The following is a 21,659-nucleotide window of genomic DNA, read 5'->3' as shown; positions in this document are numbered from 1 at the left end:
TACAGCAAAAGTGTATCTAATGTAACTGTGCAATGAAGTTTAATTTGGATCAGCTACAAAACATATAAACATACTCATTACCATCCTGATAACAGGAATAATTTGAAAGGTCTGCAACATTATCACAAATATTTCAAGTAAATGCATTAAATTCAAAACTCATTGCAATATTTTCTTTAACCGAATAAAGTTGTTTGGAATATAGTTCTTGATATATATTCTTATTGTTCTTATTATTTTCAATTATAAAAGTTTTCATTTGAAAATTCGTACTTACTTTGTGCTTTAGATATAAGTATTCAAAATCACAATGAGAAACATATTGTATCTGTTGATTTTGGTGCATCTGTCAGTTATATCGAGAACAGCAAAAATATTAGCAGTATTACCAGTTCCTGTTCTGAGTCATCGAATGGTGTTTCGAACTTTAACACAAGAACTAACTAAACGTGGGCATGAAGTAACAGTTATTACTGCACTACCACTATATGCTGAAGATCAAATGCCAGTAAATTACACGGAGATCAATATACGTAGAAAATCAGAAGACATTTTAAAACACCTAATGACGGAAGAAATTAAGTCATCAGAAGACCTGGTTTCTCAGTTTGCAAGTACCTTTAATGCATCTCGTTACGTTATAGATGGAATATTAGACCTACAAGATGTTCGAAATTTACTTCGAGAGAAGAGTACATATTTTGATTTAATTTTCCTGGAAGATTGCGTGAAATCAACATTAATTTTTTCTCATCTACTCAAAGCACCAGTAATACAAATAAGTTCTTTTGGAGGAACATTTGACACATTTGAGGCAGTAGGTGCTTCAACACACCCAATTTTATACCCACTCGCCGTTAGAAAACGATATCATAACCTCTCAGCGTGGGAATTTTTTTTAGAGTTAATTCTACAATACCGTGTGCAAAAAGTTTACAACGAAGCGGAAATTGTGGACAATGAAATAATAAAGAAACATTTTGGAAGAAATACTCCAACTATACATGAGCTGAAAAGAAATATACATATGCTCTTTTTAAACATACATCCGATTTGGGATTCAAATCGTCCTGTGCCGTCTAATGTTATATACTTAGGAGGTCTTCACCAGAAACCACACCAAGAATTACCCAAGGTTAAGTATAGTTTGGTTATGATAATTTTGAAGATGCAATACTTTAGATGAGACATAATCTATATATATAAAAGGAAACGGTGACTGACTGACTGACTGACTGACTGACTGACTGACTGATCTATCAACGCACAGCTCAAACTACTGGACGGATCGGGCTGAAATTTGGCATGCAGATAGCTATTATGACGTAGGCATCCGCTAAGAAAGGATTTTTGAAAATTCAACTCCTAAGGGGGTGAATAGGGGTTTGAAATTTTGTAGTCCACGCGTACGAAGTCGCGAGCATAAGCTAGTATTTTAATAACATGATTATTTTCAGGACTTAAAATCAAGTCTTGATTCGACAATCAATGGTATAATCTACGTAAGTTTTGGAACTAATGTCAACCCAACATTATTACCTCCCGAAAAACTACAAATATTTATTAATGTTTTTTCTAAATTACCTTACGACATTTATTGGAAGTGGCACGACGAAAACCTGCCAGGGTTGCCAAGAAATATAAAAGTAATAAAATGGTTTCCTCAGGCAGATCTACTGCGTAAGTTTATATCATATCATAACTATTACCAGTGTTTCATGATATGTATAAAATGAATAAAACCTACGCAATGTTTTTTTTATTTATTTTTATTTTTATAGGTCATCCTAAAGTAAAGCTTTTTATAACCCAAGGAGGTTTACAATCTACTGATGAAGCTATAGCAGGCGGTGTCCCTCTCATTGGGATTCCATTTATTTGGGATCAATGGTTTAATGTAGAAAAATACATACAATTTAAAATTGGTTTACAATTGGATATTAATTTTGTGACTGAAACCAAACTAAAAAATACTATTGAGATAGTCCTCGGCGACAAAAGGTAATGTTTTTTTATTAAGTTTATTATGGCAAGGGGGCCGATTCTCTTGTACACAATCTCTAAACTAAACTAAATTAACAGATCTAAATCTAGTGCTATCCTTTTCCGCAAGCAACATTATGAAAGGGATAGCAATAGATTTAGACCTGTCATTTTAGTTTAGTTTAGAGATTGTGTACAACGGAATTAGCCACAGTATTATCCTAATTTCTAATCAATTATATTATAAATGTGAAAGTGTAGATGTTTGAAAGTTTGTTACTCAATCACGCAAAAACTACTAGACGGATTTGGCTGAAATTGTGAATGGAGAAAGATTATACCCTGGATTAACACATAGGTTTTTATCCCGGTAAATCAAAGAGTTCCCGCGGAGTTTTGAAAACGTAAATTCACACGAACGAAGTCGCGGGCATCAGCTAGTAAACTTATAAGTAACTAGCTTATGCTGGCGACTTCGTTCGCGTGTACTACACAAATTTCAAACCCCTATTTTTTACTCCCTTAGGGATTGAATTTTCAAAAATTCTTTCTTAGCGTGATAATAACTATCTGCGTACCTACCAAATTTCAGCCCGATCCGTCCAGTAGTTTGAGCTGTCTGTTGATAGATCAGTCAGTCAGTCAGTCACCTTTTCCTTTTATATATTATTTAGATTAGATTATAACACCACATTTACAAATGTCTTATACAAATTGTGACACTGTCTGTATACAAAACTTGCTTGATACTTGGGGATAGTTTTGTTGGCTTTATTATCTTAATGAAGAAACTAAAATGTCTGAAACAATGGCACCGATTCCGTTGTCTTTCTCTAAACTAAATTTAGAGTATCTGCATCCTTTTCTTTTTAACAATGCTAAAAAAGGACAGAACATGAACTTTACATATAAAGACTCTAAATTTTAGTGCACGCTACAAATTTAAACAGTATGCTCGCGGCTGTGCGCTAAAATCACGGGTTTTAACATCTAAAAATAAAATTTAAAACTGTCAAACTGTCTGCCCTTTTCATATTATATTAGTAAGAAGAGGATGCGAATACTCTAAAATTTGGTTGTGCTCAGAATCAGTACCAATGACAATACAAGTTTATTACAATTGTAACAGTTTCAGCACACTGCCTCTCACTAATACGTAGTTCTAAATATTACAGGTACAAGGAAAATATTATCAAGTTACAATCAGTAATGCATGATCAACCACAGTCACCTCTGGAGAAAGCTGTTTGGTGGACAGAATATGTTATACGTCATCGCGGGGCAGAACACCTGCGCGCCCCCACTGCTAATATGGACTGGATGGAATACTACGAAATAAAACTAGTATTATACATTGCAATACCATTATTGTTATTTTTAGCAATATTATCATTAACAATATTACGAAAGTTTGTAATGAAAATAAAAATAGACTGATGGTAAGGAAACTTGAAATAGATAATTGATCACGTTGTTGTTATGAACCGCAAAATTTATTTTCCAAATTCATAATCTATAGCTATACTTTATACTATACTATAATAAATAAAATTGAAGTGTCTGTCTGTTATTTCGAAATAACTAGCTCATATTAAGCTCATATGGTTATTTGAACTGTACCTAACATAACTGAATCGAACGTTTAAAATCTGTCTGTCTGTTTGAATAGGCTAATCTTTGGAACGGCTGAACTTATTTCGACGGGACTTTCAAATACTCTTATAACAGACTTTCAAAAAAGGAGGACTTGTATTTTTCTACCTATATACAATCGAAATCTCCGAGATTACCGAACCGATTTGCGTTTCTTTTTTAATTGATAGAGAAACTTTGCGACATTGTTCCATGAAAAATTTGGATTCCAACTCTTCAATACTGATGCTGCAGGGGACCTGACCACCTAAATTTATGGGATTTAGAAACTGTCGGTTATAAATCCATATTGGAGGTTAACGCTATCGTTGAACTCGAGAACCTAATCTTCAACCCTGATCCTGTAAGGAATTGCATTCCTAAATCGTGGTGATTTAAAATCTAGTCTACTAAGTCGGTTAGAAAACGGAACAAGTAAACCGACGCGATGCCGCGGCCGTTTGCTTCCAAATCCTACTAACATTCCTTTTTGCATTGGCCTTTGAAATCGATATGTTACTTGCCAGCGGGACAGGAGTGGAGAAGGCGCGTAGAGACTAGAGACTTAGAGAGGCGCGAGGGCTGCAACGGATTGACAAGATTTTTTGCATGGATATAGTTTAAGAGAGACTGGAGAGTGACATAGGCTACTTTTATCTCGGAAAATCAAAGTGTTCTCACTGAACTTTTACAAACCTAAATTCACGCAGACGAAGTCGCGGGCATCAGCTGGTTATATAAATATAGATGGAAAATCTGTCTGAATGATCTATCAACACACAGCTGAAACTACTGGACTACTAGACATCCGCTAAGACAGGATTTTGAAAATGAATCCCTAAAGCTGTCAGTTACCATTACTATTTATTATGAGTGGGGTTTTTTAATTTTTAAAATTACGTAATTTTTATAACAATATCTTTGCCTGGGTCCACATTCGACCACATCGGGTGGATTAAAGAAATGATGATGACGTCTGTTAGTAGAGGTCAAGACTAACGTGGCACTTTACAACGCGCCTAATGCTACTGACGTAACTTGCATTTTCATTATAGAAAAATGGTTCTAGCTACTTTTGGGCTTCCTGAGTAAGCAGCTTTTACTATGAGATGAAATAAGTAGGTATATTATTGATAATAATTTTTAAGATAGTAGGTTAGGAATTTATCATTTATATCTATTATTCAAAGACTACAAATAACGATGTACATAATAGGAAACTGTTTAAAATAGTAGGTAATAATAAGTATAGTACATAGCTTATAAATTATAGCGACTCGTAAGTCAAAAGGTTATAGATTAGTATGATTGCCCTATTACGAACGAGACCTAAGCAATACGTGCTCAAGATATTATATCTTCATCTCCAGTCGCTGCCGCTTGCCGCCGGTCTCGGAAGTCTACCTTCAAGGTTGTCTGGAAAAGAAGCTATTTTTGCGATAAGACTGCCGTATTGTACCTACTCTTTGAGTTTTTTTTGTAATCTACCCCTGTGTGGTATTTTAGTGTGCAATAAAAAGACATACATACTTACATTCTGATGACAGGAACGATAACAAAGGTCAAACACTGCAATATTATCACAACAATTTTATCTGCATTTGATTCTAAATTTATAACAACTTTGTCTTCAACAGAATAAAGTTGTCCGGTATTTCTTGATACTATTTGTGCTCTTATTATTTTGTATCATAAAAGTTTTCATTTGGAAATTTGTAGTGTTAACAGTACTTACTTACTTTGTACTTAAAATTTATAAGTATTTAAAATCAAAATGAAAAATATATTGTGTTTGTTGATTGTGGTACATCTAACAGTAATATCGAGAACAGCAAAAATATTAGCAGTATTACCAGTTCCTGTCCTGAGTCATCAAATGGTGTTTCGAGTTTTAACACATGAACTGGCTAAACGTGGGCATGAAGTAACAGTTATTACTGCCTTACCACTATATACCAAAGAACAAATGCCAGCAAACTATACGGAGATCAGTATACGTGAAAAAACAGAAGACGTTTTAAAACACCTATTGACAAAAGAAATTAAGATATCAGAAGATCTGGTTTCTCAGTTCGTAAGTACCTTCAAAGTAAGTAATGACATTTTAGAGGGAATATTAGATCTACAAAATATTAAAAATTTACTCCTAGAAAAGGGAACAAATTATTTTGATTTAATTTTCCTGGAAGACTGCATGAGATCAACATTAATTTTTTCTTATCTACTTAAAGCACCAGTAATACAAATAAGTTCTTTTGGAGGGACGTTTAAAACATTTGAGACAGTAGGTGCTTTAACACACCCAATTTTATACCCACTCGCCGTTAGAAAACGATATCATAACCTCTCAGCGTGGGAAAAAATTTCAGAGTTACTTCTACTATATCGTGTACAAAAAGCTTACAATGAAGCGGAAATTGTAGACAATGAAATAATAAAGAAACATTTTGGAAGAAATACTCCAACTATACATGAGCTAAAAAGAAATATACATATGCTCTTTTTAAATATACATCCGATTTGGGATTCAAATCGTCCTGTGCCGTCTAATGTTATATACTTAGGAGGTCTTCACCAGAAACCAGAACAAGAATTACCCAAGGTTCAGTATAATTTGATTTTGATGATTTCGAAGATATTATTATATAAGATGAGACTTCATATTTTAATAACATGATTATTTTCAGGAATTAAAATCGAATCTTGATTCTTCAAGCAACGGTATAATCTACGTGAGTTTTGGAACTAATGTTAATCCGGCAATATTACCTCCCGAAAAACTACAAATATTTATTAATGTTTTCTCTAAATTACCGTACGACGTTTATTGGAAGTGGAATGATGAAAACCTGCCAGGGTTGACAAAAAATATTAAAGTACTGAAATGGTTTCCTCAGGCAGATCTACTACGTAAGTTTACCCTATACCTAATACCAGTCTTTGTGTTTCATGTGTCCAAAGCATGAGTATTACAATTTTTGATTTTTTTATAGGTCATCCTAAAGTAAAGCTTTTCATTACCCAAGGAGGATTACAATCTACTGATGAAGCTATTGCAGGTGGCGTTCCTCTTATTGGAATTCCAATTATTTGGGATCAATGGTTTAACGTAGAAAAATACGTACAGTTAAAAATTGGTTTACAACTGGATATTAATTCTGTTACTGAAACTAAACTAAGAGATACTATTGATATAGTTATCGGTGATAAAAGGTATGGTTTTTATTAAGTTTAATATTGCAATTTTACTGACTCACTAGCTTATGCCTGTGACTGTCTGCGTGGACTAGTATACAAATTTCAAACCCGTTTTACCCCTTTGGATATTGAATTTTCAAAAATTCTTTCTTGGTGGATGCCTACGTCATAATAGCTATCTGCGTACCAAATTTCAGCTTGACCCGTCCAGTAGTTTAAGCTGTGTGTTGATAGATCAGATCAGTCAGGTAGTCAGTCAGCTTTTCCTTTTATAGATAAGTAATTATAACACCACGTTTACAACATGGTCTTGAACAAGTTCTAACATAAGTTTGTTTGTTAAGTACTTTGAGACAGTTTTTGTTGGCTCTATTATCTTTTGACACTATGTCTGAAATAATGACAATGCAAGTTTATTACAATAATATTTTCAGCACATTGCCTTTCACTAATACATAATTTTTAATGTTTATTTTAACAGATACAAGGAAAATATTATCAAGTTACAATCAGTAATGCATGATCAACCACAGTCACCTCTGGAGAAAGCTGTTTGGTGGACAGAATATGTTATACGTCATCGCGGGGCAGAACACCTGCGCGCCCCCACTGCTAATATGGACTGGATGGAATACTACGAAATAAAACTAATATTATATGTTACAATATCATTAATGTTATTATTAGCAGTATTAATATTTATAATATTACGTACATTACGATTGTATGTAAGAAAAATAAAAACTGACTAATAACGAAATTGAACGTGATATACTTATCCTTTTTACCTCCTTATGTCACCTTTTTATGAACCTCAAAATATAATTTCAAATTTATAGTCATATTTTTGTTCCCTTATTAATAAACTACGAGTAGCTTATGCTCGCGACTTTACCCGCGTGGACTACACAAATTTCAAACCCCTATTTCACTCCCTTAGGGGTTGAATTTTCAAAAATCCTTTCTTAGCGGATGCCTACGTCATAATAGGCTATCTGCATGCCTTTCAGCCGGATCCGTCCAGTAGGTTGAGCTGTGCGTTGATAGATCAGTCAGTCAGTTAGTCAGGCAGTCACCTTTTCCTTTTACAAATTTAGATTTTAATGTTTAAGGCGAATATTAAGAAACAATCCTAAAACTTTTACTGTTGTTAAGTACAGAAGCGACCCTCACTCTCCCCAACAATTTATTGTTGCCAGTAATGTAATGGCACGGCTACTGGCACTGCCGCATTAGCGTCTTTCGGTTCTTAGCTTGTCACGCGAGCGAAAAGAAGTGATATTCCTTTTCCCGCTCTCTCTGATTAACTTCGCCCAAATCACAGCGCAATCCGCTATCAGTGTCACAAATCGTGTGCGGACAGGCTGGTGTACTGGATGTAGTAATAAGTAATTAAATCAGTTCGCTAGTATGGAGTGTCAGGGGTGTGGTATTATGCTATGCAATATTTATGGCAGTGAACTTAAACTTTCCTCTACGCAAATACTCGCTTATCTAATAGGTCACGAATGATTCATAATAAACACTTAGACCAAGTTAGAGGTTTGTCCTTTAGCTTATAAGACACATTTACAGGCAGTTATCCCTTGTAACGACGCCCGTGGTAGTCCAATATTGGTGATGATGAAATTCTTCGGTAAAGTTTTGTACACTTTGGGATAGATAAGTGTTAATGCCTTTAGGAAGGAGATCGTTAGTACGTCTAGTGAGTTAAATTGAGATAAATAACTGCCTCGTTGGTACTAGTGGTTACAAAGTCGGGCCAAAAATAGTTTAGGATGTATTGGGATTTTTTTTGGAAATTCCCATTACTAGCACTGAGTTAAGAAATTAGCGGATTTTTACGTCCGTGCCTCGGAGAACATATAAAGCCGTCGGATTTGCGCCTGATCACCCGGCGGGGTTAAGACCATAAACCGTGAGGACTACTCCCTATACCCAGATTAACCCGCAGCTATCACAAGGACCGTGCTGTGTTCACGGCACGCGGTTAGACAATCATCTGCAGGGAGCAGAACCGCCCCGAACAGACCTCCCAATCACACGAGATGCGAGAAGACCCCCAGTCGTAGATCTCTTTCCCGCCGTGTCAGATTTCCGTCCCATCGGCCTATTAGAGTAAGGCAATAGAGAGCGCACCTGCGTTTGCGAACACACATCTCTCGTGCAGATGGCTTATCTTTATGGAGATATGGAATTTTGTTCAGCAGGACAGTATTATTTATATGTTCGAAGTCTTCTATCCCTCCATCAGTCTGCATGCATATAAGTCTGGACTAGTGATCTAACTGTATATTATTATGATTTGGCTGGACAAATAGGCCTTTCGAGAGCGCGCCACCTAGCACAGTCAATCGCCTTCCTCATTCACCTGCTTTTCACAATCTTGAGGTCCTCAGTCCATATAGCTCTGGACGCCAGACCAGGACGGACCACAGATTAGTCTACACCGTTCCAAGTTTCTTTTATTATTCTTCAAAAACTCGGGGAATAGAAGTTGCAAGCAGTGTAGATAGTATAGAGCTGTGAGAGGATAATTTATATGTGACATATAGTATGCGACATGTTGAGATGGCAATCGGGGAGTAAACCTACCCCACGCTAACCCAGTGCCGGCGAGCGCGGGTGACCTGTGGGTGTGTGGGGACGTCCCCCCGCCTTATACCGCGATTGGCATCTGAATCTGTCGCGAAATATACTATCCTGTCATATCAAGTCCGTTGACAGGCTATTTTATTAAAGCAAGACTTATCTAAACGATATACAAACCAAAATCCGTCGATCACACGTGATAAATACTTAGCTAAATCCAATATAATATCTGGTCAAAAGTGTTCTTGAAAAGGTCTTCAGTTGGGGCAGCAAGAGATTCAATTGTTAATATCTGCAATTTATGTGGGTATAAGTATGGGTTTATTATTACTTGAAATCTTGGTCTTTTCCGTCTCTGGATTTGATGTCCTTTGTTGGATGTGAAATGTAATTCACTAAAATGCCCTACGGACATTGAAATTCGAGCGAACTGAAAGAAAAATAAGAAATTGAAAACATCACTAACTTAGGTCCTAAGCTTAGTCAAATGGTTTTTTTTTATAATATTTCTTGAAGTACGAGGTTCTTACGGAGAGAAAAATTTAAAAAAATTGAATCGACTGTTAGGCGTTACCACAGGGCGGTACGAAGTTCGCCGGGGCAGCTAGTAATTAATAAAATTATTATTGATGAATGACGTCATAATTTTATCATCTTTTAATGTGATTGGTATGTTGAACACATCTCCTTTCTACTCCACTTTGCTGCACTTCAGTGGAATTTACAAAGCTAGTTAGTAAAGTTAGTTCTAATAGACCTGCTGCTTCTATCTGTTTGAATTTCAAAAAGCGCAAAGTGTTGAATGCACGGTTCTTTATACAAATTTTCGTCAAACTTTCGACTTTTATCGCGGATAAATTTTCTGTGTATAAAAAAATATTTTACTAGATGACTACGTCCGCAAGGGTTAAGTTTTAAGAATTCCTCTGGGAGCTCTTTGATTTTTCAAGACAAAATTAGGTACATGTGCTATGTGTGTCCTTCCAATGCATCCATTTGCATGTAAGCTATCTCGGTGGCAAACGTCAAAACTGTTAAACAGTGAAAAGCTACTAGACATAAAGACAGACAGTAAACACACTTTTGCCTTTATAATATTAGTATGGATTAAAAATATATTTCATAGTCTTATACTATAGACTCCCCGTGTAAATCCGGGAGAGGTTAGCTAGTATTACTACATAATAATACACCTACAAAGCATAAAGAGAATGAAAAAGTTCTACTAAGCCAAACCATTATCAACTAAAAGTACTGAGCTGTAACTTAGATTAATTTTTCACTGTTCCAGCGTCTTAATACTATACTGTGTCTAAAAACTTGCAGTTTTATAGTAAACAAAGTTTTCTTATTTAAGCAAAATTTTCAAGATTGTGCGAAGTAAATTATGATGTAGTGTGTCATTATGTGGTGGAAACTTTAGCTTCTGTGCTTGAGCCATATAAGTTTGGTTCTCAGAGAGTCAAATTGTCGTGCATGTGTTTTGCGCTTCTCTGAACTGTAGTTTAAATTTATTTATGGTATGTGAGCTTTACGTCTGATGTATGAGGTTTGCTCCTCCTTTGAGATTTAAATTTATTAAGGAGCAAAACTCATGCGTGAGGGCTGAGGCGTTAAAGAAGCAGCTCCGCAACACAGAATAATCCATAATTTGCTAATTTTATGCAAAAATAATGCTAGCTTTTCAGTGCTAGTTTAACCGATTATGATGAAATTTGGTACAGAGTTAGCTTAGACATAGGCTACTTTTTTTCCTGGAAAACTAAAGAGTTCCCACAGGATTCTTAGAGGCCCATAAGTAAAACCTGAAAAGACTGAATTTTTTAAACGTTTATTCATACTAGACGTCCCACTCAAGATCTTCAAAAACTCTTCTGTTAAAAAACATTACAATATGACTGTCACTTAAAAGATTACAAACTTGTTTGTCTTGATCATTTGGTATATGACCCCGGTTTTCCTTGATGTCCATTCAATTTTAGTTTAAACAAAACTATAAGTTCCCTGTTTTCTCTGAGGCATTTAAGTTACAGTTAAATACCATTACTTAGTCTACCGCAGCTCGTAACTAATTTAATTACGGACTAAGTGAAGCTAAGTTCGTCGGCGACGCTGCTCGACTACGCTATTGTCTCCCACTAATGTTAGCTGAGGTTTGCTTATTCCTACAGGGATTGTTGAAAGAAGCAAAATGTTGTTCCACAGTGCCTTGTGTTTCAACGTCTATTTACTCAAAAACGTATGGTGCTAGCCAAGTATAGTACTGTCGACCTGTCGCGTACTATAGGTAGGTATTGGGCCACTTTAGGTGTAAACTTACCTACACACGTAGGTAAGTTTACAAATACTTTTGATTTGTTTTGCTGTTTATAGTAAAATCTTTAAGTAAGACGTCTGGCGAGTTTCCATCCTTATGTCGTCGACATCCCATCTACACGCACGTGTTGTGTTACGATAAAATTGGATACATAATTATTATGCTAAAATTCATCTAATCATAAAATTGGGAGTCCGAAATAAATATTTGTTGTAATATTTAAAACAGAATCGTTATTCCGTTTCCGGATTCAATGTCAATGTACGGAAAGGGTATGATTTAAATAGTATCTTTTCTTGTATGTTGTTTAATTTAATATTTAGGAATGTGACAATACGATAAATAATATTATGTGAATTGTCAATACTGGTAACTAATTATTCATTGTAAATTAAATACTGTCAATGTACTAAGAGTGACATTATACTAAGCTATTGTCAACATACAGTTGGCAATAGCTATTATGTGAAATAATAATGTTGTGTAAACTGACAATTTAAGTCGCTTATTATTATTGTAAATTATTAATACGTAGACCATCAATGTCACTGATTTTATTATTGTAAATTGGGTGTGTCAATATACCTTTTGTCAACAAACCTAAAATAAATAATGATTAATATTAAGATCATGACGTGATAGTCGACATCCGCCTGGTTTGCGATGGCAGTGTTATAAAAGTACCCTACCTTGACAGAGAGGGGACAGTCTTGTATCGACAGTCAATCTGTGAGGTTCTTCAGCCCAGAGCAAACACGGCGGACTTTACTAAAGTTAAGTATTCTTATATTTTATTATAATGTACCATCTGGTACACAGTGCCACGTTTACGTACGTTTTAGGTACTGTGTATGGAATCTGGTAATCGTAACGTTTTTAAAAGATGTGTGTTATGGAGTTTCTTTGCCCTTTCTTCTCCATGACTAAACACCTTAGCGAAATGGGTGGTAGATTCATTTTAATATAAATAGATCAATGCTGAACAATACAATTCAATTATTATTCGACTTGGTTGGTTTTACTTCTGTATTTATCACCTACCCTCTTGTGCTATTTATTTTATACATTGAGATAAAAGTAAACATTAGGTTATTAACTTCTAATTATTTTATAAGCCACTTTAGCTGGTTAATAATACAGCAGATGCTTTGCTTTAATTTTAATTACTTAATATTTGGCCTTACCTGACAAAATTATAACTACCTACATTTCAGTTAATTGATAGATGATAACTTTGATTAGTCATCATTAGATGTTATTAGCCATCACTATTAAAGCCCACTGTCTTAACCCTTTATCTAAAAATCTCACACACGCATTTTGAATAAGAAGCTACGGCATAGCTCCTCTCCATCGTGCATAAAGTATACTTATGAATCACATAGTTTGCTACCAATACCTTTTTTCAATACACGCAACACGCACTGTTATACTCTTGTATTCAGGCACAGAGGAATTTTGAATGAGAGAACATCTCGAAGTTTCCCCGACGCTGTTCAGCCGAGTTGGATTCAACGTTCAAACACTAATAACGTTGTTCGCTGCAAATATTTCGCTGGTCGCAAAACTCTAATATATCACACGTAGCGCGAAGGGATAACATAAATCGCGCTATCGCTTTCCGCGCCACTTGACATACGATCGTTCCATCGCGGGTCGAGTTTATGGTCATTGTTACGTAGTTAGGTGCTTCTGTCGTTATGGACTAAGAGAACGTGAGGGCCAGACCTTCGTTATTTTATAAAAGCTGAAAGTTTTGCAACATACTGCCAGACACCCTTGACACTTCTTTTTTTATAAAAGAAAAAGAGGCGATCCATAGGCTACCTAGCGTCAAATGTAGGAACATTTGACGCCTACCAGTGACGTCGAAGCCTCGACGTTTTGTTACAAGTTACTAACTAACTGTCGTGAACTGTGATGGTACACAATTGCTAAACTAAGTAAAATAACAAACTCTAAGTCAATATAATATTGCTATCCCTTCCATAATATTCCCAACAGAAAAGAATAGCACTAGATTTGGACCTGTCAATTTAGTTTAGTGATTGTGTAAACGGAATTAACCCTCAGGCACATTGAATAAAAAAAATTATAGTCTTTATTCTTAGTGAAGTGATGCGAGAAGCGTTAGCATTTTCCTTATCTCACAGACAGTTGTTTTTCTTCTGTAAAGAAAGAAGAAAATTACGCAAACATTGAATTACGCGCATTAAGGTTAAAAAGTTTCTTTGAGGGCGCCAAGAAACTCATTTGCGTTACTTTTCTCATACAAAAGTAGTTATTTCTTTCTCACTAATAATCTACATAACATTATCACAGCGTGGTGGACACTTCTTCTCGATGGTTTTTGGATTCTGATAAGTATTTTTAACGCAAGGTTGTGTCACAGTCGTGTCATACTATTTACCTACTATATTTACTTTATTTTACTATTTACTTTTACTATATTACCATGTAATATAAATGCGAAAGTGTCTGTCTGTCTGCTAGCTTTTCACGATCCGTCCGTTCAACTGAATGTAACGAAATTTGGTATAGATATAGCTTGCATCCCGAAGAAGGAAAATCGAAGAGCTCCTGCAGGATTTTTAATAACCTAAATCCACGCGGACGAAGTCGCGGGCATTATCTGGTATTTCTAGCTGCTTTCTGCTAGTGTCCAGATTGTAAAATAGTTCACAGTACTTAAAGTAAAACCAGTTAACTAAAATATGTTAAGTTACTCTTGGAAAGTTGGAGGAGAACTAACTGACGGACGTGGAAACTGCACATGTCTGCCGAGTTTGCAAGTTGTTCAATTTAAACGCCAGATGGGATTTGCTGACTAAGGTCCTAGTCCTACTCACATAGCACCGACGGAAGGGTGGAACGATTCGTCTTGTGGTCTTGTTACTGTCATTCAAGATAGCCTTGGCAAGATAGTATTATCTTTTTTTTTTGTTTATACAGCAGGGGAAAATCCTCATGGACACCCGTAGATAGAGCCGGAATCTTACCGGCTAAAAATCCCTGCTGTCTTCTTGTTGACCGTGTACCCGCCTTTCAGCCTACAACACAGCAACATTATTGTCTTTTACTTTTTTCTTCTCCTTTTCTCTTCTTCTTCTTTTTCCTTCATTATTATTTCAGGAAAGTCTGTTATAGCTGTCCAGTTTTCCTCATTTTCTAGCATTTTTTCTATTATATTTTCTACTGTTAAGTCTCCCATTCTACTGACAATCCCTCTTTTCTCTTTTTCCCAGTTTGCACATGCAAATATTGTGTGCATCGCATCATCTACTTCGCTGCAGTAAAAGCATCTAGCATCTTCTCTCAAGTCCATGAATACCCCGTCCCCTGTTAGATAGTATTATCTTGAACGTGGTGTATTCATGTTGGACCTTGTTATTATTATGATTGAGATTTCAACCCAAGTCTGTTCAATATCCTAACGATAGCCTAGTTCATATCACTTATGCAGCAAATCATTCTCGAAGGGTCACTAGGTCATGAGTCCAGCGCACCGTCAGCAAGAAATTTGAAATGAAATGAAATGATTTTATTTTAAATAAAAATATTTATCTATATATATATAAAAGGAAAAGGTGACTGACTGACTGACTGACTGAATGACTGACTGACTGACTGACTGACTGACTGATCTATCAACGCACAGCTCAAACTACTGGACGGATCGGGTTGAAATTTGGCATGCAGATAGCTATTATGACGTAGGCATCCGCTAAGAAAGGATTTTTGAAAATTCAACTCCTAAGGGGGTGAAATAGGGTTTTGAAATTTTGTAGTCCACGCGGACGAAGTCGCGAGCATAAGCTAGTTATTCAATAATTTGTCATACGTGACTCCAACTAATTGGAACTTATCTACATTTTTAATATTAGCTGCTAGTGAAGTGCTATTTAAACGAAGTAAGAGATGTGAAGAGGTGCATTCTGTCGTCACATCTCGACGCAGTCTCTTAGTTAGGTTAGATTAGATTAGATTTAGGTCGTCATAATGTGAAACTCTGCATCTAACCTTGGTGCAGAGTGCAGACGTTAGGTTAGGTTAAAATGTAAGGATTTTAGAGTAAATTTGATAAAATTATGTCTTCGCTTCCTTCAAAAATCCTACTGGCTGCCGCTTATATGTAACTAGTCTGAATATACAGTTTAATATATATTGTTGTTGTATGTATTTTTAAAAATGTATGTTTTTTAAAAATGGGACAGTATGGGGAAATCCGCAACCATAGGAGATACAGGGAAGCTGTCTAAGGATACTTGATTCTTACATGATATTGAGTCAACCGGCGTTAAAAAAATTTTAGTCAACTTCATAGATTTTTATGTACAACTCACGCTTGACCAAAAACTTGACTATGGCAAAATTGTTTTCACAAAAAAAGACCTAAAGGTTCGTACGACAGTTTTTCCGTATCTCCTATAGTTTTGGATTTCCCTATACCTACTGTCCCAGTTAATAAAACGCTCTATATACAGTTTCTTATAGAGTATCCTCTGATTTTGCTCAGACTTAAGTTTCAGTTAAAATAAGACAGATTTACGTCAGCGATATAATGCCGCCTCGTTTTAACGGTATCTCAAAGTAGGCACGCTTTATACATCTTAGCCTCAGTTTGGTCAGAATAGCACACAATGTTAGTAATAAATTATTGTGCAATATATTGCACGATAAATCAAAAACTATTAATCATAAAATAAATAAAAATCTGTTTTAGAATGTACCTATACGTAAATCCCTTTCATATTATGATACCTCATTTGGTATAATTATCTTACTTTTAAAATCGAAAATACTAATTATTATTTGTTCACGAACACATTTAAATTTTTTTAAATGATGGAACCACAAATTCACGGTTTCCAGATTGTTTCCTTTACTTGTGCTATGTGACCTACTTATCTGCCAAATTTCATGATTCTAGGTTAACGGGGAGTACCCTGTAGGTTTTCTTGACAGACATGACAGACTGAGAGACAGACAATGAAGTGATCCTATAAGGGTTCCTTTTTCCTCTTGAGGTACGGAACCCTAAATAAGAGTACAGGCCGACAAGCTTCATCAAAGGCTACCTCACTATTATAACTAATATTTGGTAAAATAATATAAATTATTCTAAAGCTGTGCTAAAGGTTGAAATTAGTTCTGCGAGTTATGATAACTTTTTAATTAATATAATAAGTTTAAAAAGTTATATTAAAGTTGCCAAAGACTCAATTCAAATCTGGTCTGGTCTGGTGGGAGGCTTCGGCCGTGGCTAGTTACCACCCTACCGGCAAAGCCGTGCCGCCAAGCGATTTATCGTTCCGGTACGATACCGTGTAGAAACCAAAGGGGTATGGGTTTAATAAAAATTGCCATACCCCTTCCAGGTTAGCCCGCTATCATCTTAGACTGCATCACTTACCACCAGGTGAGATTGCAGTCAAGGGCTAACTTGTATCTGAATAAATAAAAAAAATACTTCACCGTGTGACGTCCGTGCACGGACACGGCACGGTGAAGCATAAACTGGCACGGCTCGTGTCCACCGCGCGTTGGTATAAATTATAGCTCGTCAATTTTATTTTTATAAAAACCGGCCAAGTGCGAGTCAGGCTCGCGCAATGAGGGTTCCGTACTACAGTCGTATATTTTCGACATTTTGCACGATAATTCAAAAACTATGATACATAAAAATAAATCAAAATCTGTTTTAGAATTTACAGGTGAAGACCTTTCATCCCCACTCGATATAGTCACTCATTTCGAAAGTAATTAAAATACTAATTATTAGTTCATGACCACAATTTAATTTTTTTTGTGTGATCTAACCCTAAATTCACGGTTTTAAGATTTTTCCCCAAATGTCAGCTATAAGATCTACCTCCCTGCCAAATTTCATGATTCTAGGTCTACGGGAAGTACCCTGTAGGTTTCTTGAAAGACAGACAGACAGACAGACAACAAAGTGATCCTATAAGGGTTCCGTTTTTTCTTTTGAGGTATGGAACCCTAAAAAGGAACTCCAACATTTGCAAAGCGTGTTCTATTTATTTTTCATATTTGTTAATCCATTAACAAACACTAAAAATAAATATTGAAATTCATGAGCAGTACATTTTTCATTTATAACCTAATATAGTTAAGTGCAATCTACAAAAATAAACCATGTAATGCGTGCACTCAATCAGAATATTGAGTTTAATATTTAAATAACAATTGTCAGTACATTAAAGCGGGTAAAATATATTAAATCAACATAACAATGAGAATGAAATATACAATCAGAATAATAAATTCATATAACCTATAAATAATAATATAACTATAAATTGATTGAAACTGAAAAAGTTTTCACAAAATAATAAGTATATTTACTCATTACTGCTTTTATCACGTCATAATATGAATTGTAGAATCAGATTCCAACCACAATGTTCCCCTCAACTATAATATGGGGTTTTTCAAAAGCTGGATTTTTATTTTCTGGGGTTTTTCTCCACACTGATGCAACCTCAGTAGTAGGTGTAGTGTCTATTTTACTTAGTACGTTTATCTACGTGCAATGTAGAATAGACTTAAAAACAGAAAAAAGAAGAAGAGAGCATAAAAGCGTGCCCTGGCGTGAACGTGGACAAACGTCGAAGAAATTTCGTTCAAAGAAGAAGAATTATATCGTAAAAAAACTTCACATCTTTAGAGTTACATAGGTATTTAAGTACTTTCTTTAGTATTAAAAGATTTGAGTACACTTTCCCGCTTCCTCTCTCTCTCACTCTCTTTTATTTTATTTATCACCATGTCAACTCATCGCCAACCCACTGGCGAGAGGGGATTCTGGGGTAGACTCGGTTACCTTTAGAATGAATGGCTTAGGGTGTTAACGTATTATTATCTAAATATATAAAAAAGGAAAAGGTGACTGACTGATCTATCAACGCACATCTGAAACTATTGGACGGATCGGGCTGAAATTTGGCATGCAGATAGTCTCGAGCATAAGCTAGTTATTTATATGCCATCAATTATTCATCTAGCATGTATACTCGCACATTTACATATTATCGTATATTATTATAGCACCTTAAAGGATTAAACGTTGCATTAATAACTATGCTAAGAGGATTCGAATACGATATGCATTAAGAGAATACAAAGTTACTGTTAGGTATGTATATTGTGCACCACTTCTGGCACATCATCAATGTATACTCCTTTCTTAATAAAACGGTTTTAACACATGCCGGCAGAGTCAGCGGAACACAAAAAAACCGGCCAAGTGCGAGTCAGGCTCGCGCAACGAGGGTTCCGTATTACAATCGTATTTTATCTACATTTTGCACGATAATTCAAAAACTATGATGCATAAAAATAAATAAAAAACTATTTTAGAATGCATAGGTGAAGCCCATTCATACCCCACTTGATCTTAATTCGAAAATTGAAAATACTTACTAATTTTTAGTCCATGAGCACAATTTTTTTTGTGTGATGTAACGACAAAGTCACGGTTTTCAGATTTTTCCCCTAATGTCTGCTATAAGACCTGCCTTCCTGCCAAATTTGACAGACATACAGACAACAAAGTGGTCAAAAAAAAATCCTATAAGGGTTCCGTTTTTCCTTTTGAGGTACGGAACCCTAAAAAGGAAGAGTTAATGACAAAACGTGTTAATTTAATTATTGTGTCATGTTTAATTATTATTTGTTTAAAAATAATATTAACTATTTTAAATTACCTACCCCTTTTTAACTGCATTCGCAGGCTATACGCTATAAGTTATATATAAGTTCCTCTTCTTCTTTAACAAATTATACGACAATGCATACGCTGTTCGATACATCAATAGGAAACTAAACATCATTATCAACATGTTTTATGTTATAATGTAAATGTTTCGTCAGCACAAACTCACGGTTATAGCAACAAAATAAGCATAAACAACATGTACTTATAAGCATTTAAAAGTTTCGGTGTGTCGACTTAATCACGAATCACCGTAAAATAAAAGTTTTCACCGCCTCGTAGAGGAAACTTGAGCAATCTGATTCCGGTCTGAACTTGAGGCTTCTAAAACTGCTTTGGTTTTGGATATAGCGAGCTGTGAGTATTAACTTTTATGTATTATAATAATAGGTATATCTTCATAATTTTCAAGCCAATAAAAGTTAATCAAAGTCAATAATTGGCAATCAAAATGTGTACAATCTATCTAACATAAAACATTGTACACCTTTTGATTGTCAATTATTGAACTTGTCAGATTAATTATTATTATTGATATAATGGTGGTGATTAATTACGTAAAGGCTACGTAATACCATGTTCTTAGCTTTCCTCATTTAGCCGCTTCCCACATTCCCTTCATCATCATAATCAACCCATCAGCTCACTACTGAGAACTGGTCTCTGAGAAGGGTTTGGTCATAGTTTACCACGCTGGCCAAGTGCGAATTGGCAGACCTTGCACACATTTGAGAACATTGTGGACAATTCTCAGGAATGCAGGTTTCCTCATGCACGTTGTTTTGCTTCAAGGTTAAAGCAAGTAACATACTCCGAAAAGTTAGAGGTCGATATGTGCTACCACTAAGCTATCACCACACTTTATTGGGATTTAGAGTTTAGACATAACTAGGATCGGTAGTAAACATATATCGCCCTAACCGAGATAGCATACATCGATCGGGTCAATCCCAGTACGAATGATCGGCTAAAACTTGTGGTGGGTGGCAGATTAGCAGCACCTGTGAATAATAAACAACGTCAATCCTTTAGCTTCGTCGAAATCCGTGTTAAATTTTCACCTGATCCGGGATTCTGAAAACATTTCAAAGTTTTTGTTAACACCCGCGGGGTATTATCGTGTGCTCGAGCAATGTTGGTTTTGTTGTTTATGAACTTTAAGTACATCGATATGTTAGGTTGGCTTTACACGGGCAGCTTGAAGCAGTCAGGATTGACTGCTTCAAACTGCAACTGAGTGAACTACAGTCTCCTATTTCCATACATACCTGAAACCGCTCGAGCAGTTAGCAGCAGTTATCAGTGCCAGCTTTAAGCTCTTGATCAATGACTGGTCGAGCTACCCATGTAAGGCCGGCCTTAGGGCTTAGATAAATAATCTCATCTGTGTGCTTATCATCTCTCGACAGTTACAACCCCCGAGGAGTAAGCCAAAAGTCTGTGGTTACAGCAGATCTTCGTCACTGGTACCCGTTATTGTAGTCCAGGCATGTGGCCCATGGAAAAAAGACCCCAGACTACTTGTCGAAACTATTCGGGCATAAGTCTTGGCCTCTGATTACTGCTGATTGATGCTGCTCAGGTTCAATTAATTTCAATCTAAGTATGCGTTGTGATTTTTGACTAAACATACAACTAAATATTTTTAGACTTTCGTACCAACAATATGGACGATGTTTTCCAATTGTTTTCACAATATGTATTGGGACACAAAGGCAAGTAAACCAGCACCAAATCTGCACTGCAGTCAAGAATGTAAATCATTATCTTCGACACGGCACTGGTAAGCATAGGTCAATTTATATTTAGCTAACTTTAACACACTTGTTGCTTTCAAAATATGGTAGAGATTCCTTTGATATGATTGCACGTAAAGTTGGCCTTATTGTTGTATCCCCACAATTGTAGGGATTAACAACTGGAGGAGAATAGCGGAAAATTACATAAGCACTAGTTGACCCGCCCCGGCTTCGCACTGGTGGGCTTACCTATTTCATAGGCTAATGATTATAAATGTTGCACAAAATGAGAGTTGAGATCAACCAGATAGTAAGTACAATCTTTAAAGAAAAAAGAATTGTCAGTCAGTTTTGAAGTGCCTATATTAACAAAGATTTTTATTCCTTATCCGGAAAGAACTGTATTGTTTTTCGAGACAAAAACTATCAGTACCCTTATTTCAGTACCCTTATTATAAATGCG

At 35.7% G+C, this 21,659-nt stretch overlaps 1 protein-coding gene across 3 annotated transcripts; it reads left to right on the top strand.

Annotated features, from left to right (window-relative positions):
* The first annotated feature begins 220 nt into the window (after positions 1–220).
* On the top strand, positions 221–7,573 carry LOC117984039 (UDP-glucosyltransferase 2-like). Of its 3 annotated transcripts, XM_034970688.2 has the most exons (5): positions 280–614; positions 5,985–6,217; positions 6,303–6,525; positions 6,609–6,828; positions 7,295–7,573. In XM_034970688.2, the coding sequence occupies exons 1-5, from the start codon at positions 311–313 to the stop codon at positions 7,563–7,565; spliced, it is 1,251 nt and encodes a 416-aa protein (XP_034826579.2). In that variant the 5' UTR covers positions 280–310; the 3' UTR covers positions 7,566–7,573. The 3 variants fall into 3 exon arrangements, with proteins under 3 accessions (XP_069355656.1, XP_034826579.2, XP_069355655.1); XM_069499555.1 differs by lacking the exons at positions 5,985–6,217; positions 6,303–6,525; positions 6,609–6,828; positions 7,295–7,573 and adding exons at positions 1,458–1,680; positions 1,782–2,001; positions 3,159–3,445 and having other exon boundaries at positions 221–1,135; XM_069499554.1 differs by lacking the exon at positions 280–614 and having other exon boundaries at positions 5,000–6,217.
* Positions 7,574–21,659: the final 14,086 nt, after the last annotated feature.

Source organism: Maniola hyperantus, chromosome 7 (genome assembly GCF_902806685.2).
Source record: "Maniola hyperantus chromosome 7, iAphHyp1.2, whole genome shotgun sequence".
Classification (NCBI taxonomy): Eukaryota; Metazoa; Arthropoda; class Insecta; order Lepidoptera; family Nymphalidae; genus Maniola; species Maniola hyperantus.
Note: the sequence above shows the minus strand (reverse complement) of the source record. Positions and strands in the feature narration are given on the sequence as shown.

Excerpts from the sequence above, each read along its gene's own strand:
- LOC117984039 (XM_069499554.1), top strand. The coding sequence starts at position 5,390 with ATGAAAAATATATTGTGTTTGTTGATTGTGGTACATCTAACAGTAATA. Across the intron at positions 6,218-6,302 it reads CAGAACAAGAATTACCCAAG|GAATTAAAATCGAATCTTGA; the intron begins GTTCAGTATAAT and ends GATTATTTTCAG. Across the intron at positions 6,526-6,608 it reads TCCTCAGGCAGATCTACTAC|GTCATCCTAAAGTAAAGCTT; the intron begins GTAAGTTTACCC and ends ATTTTTTTATAG.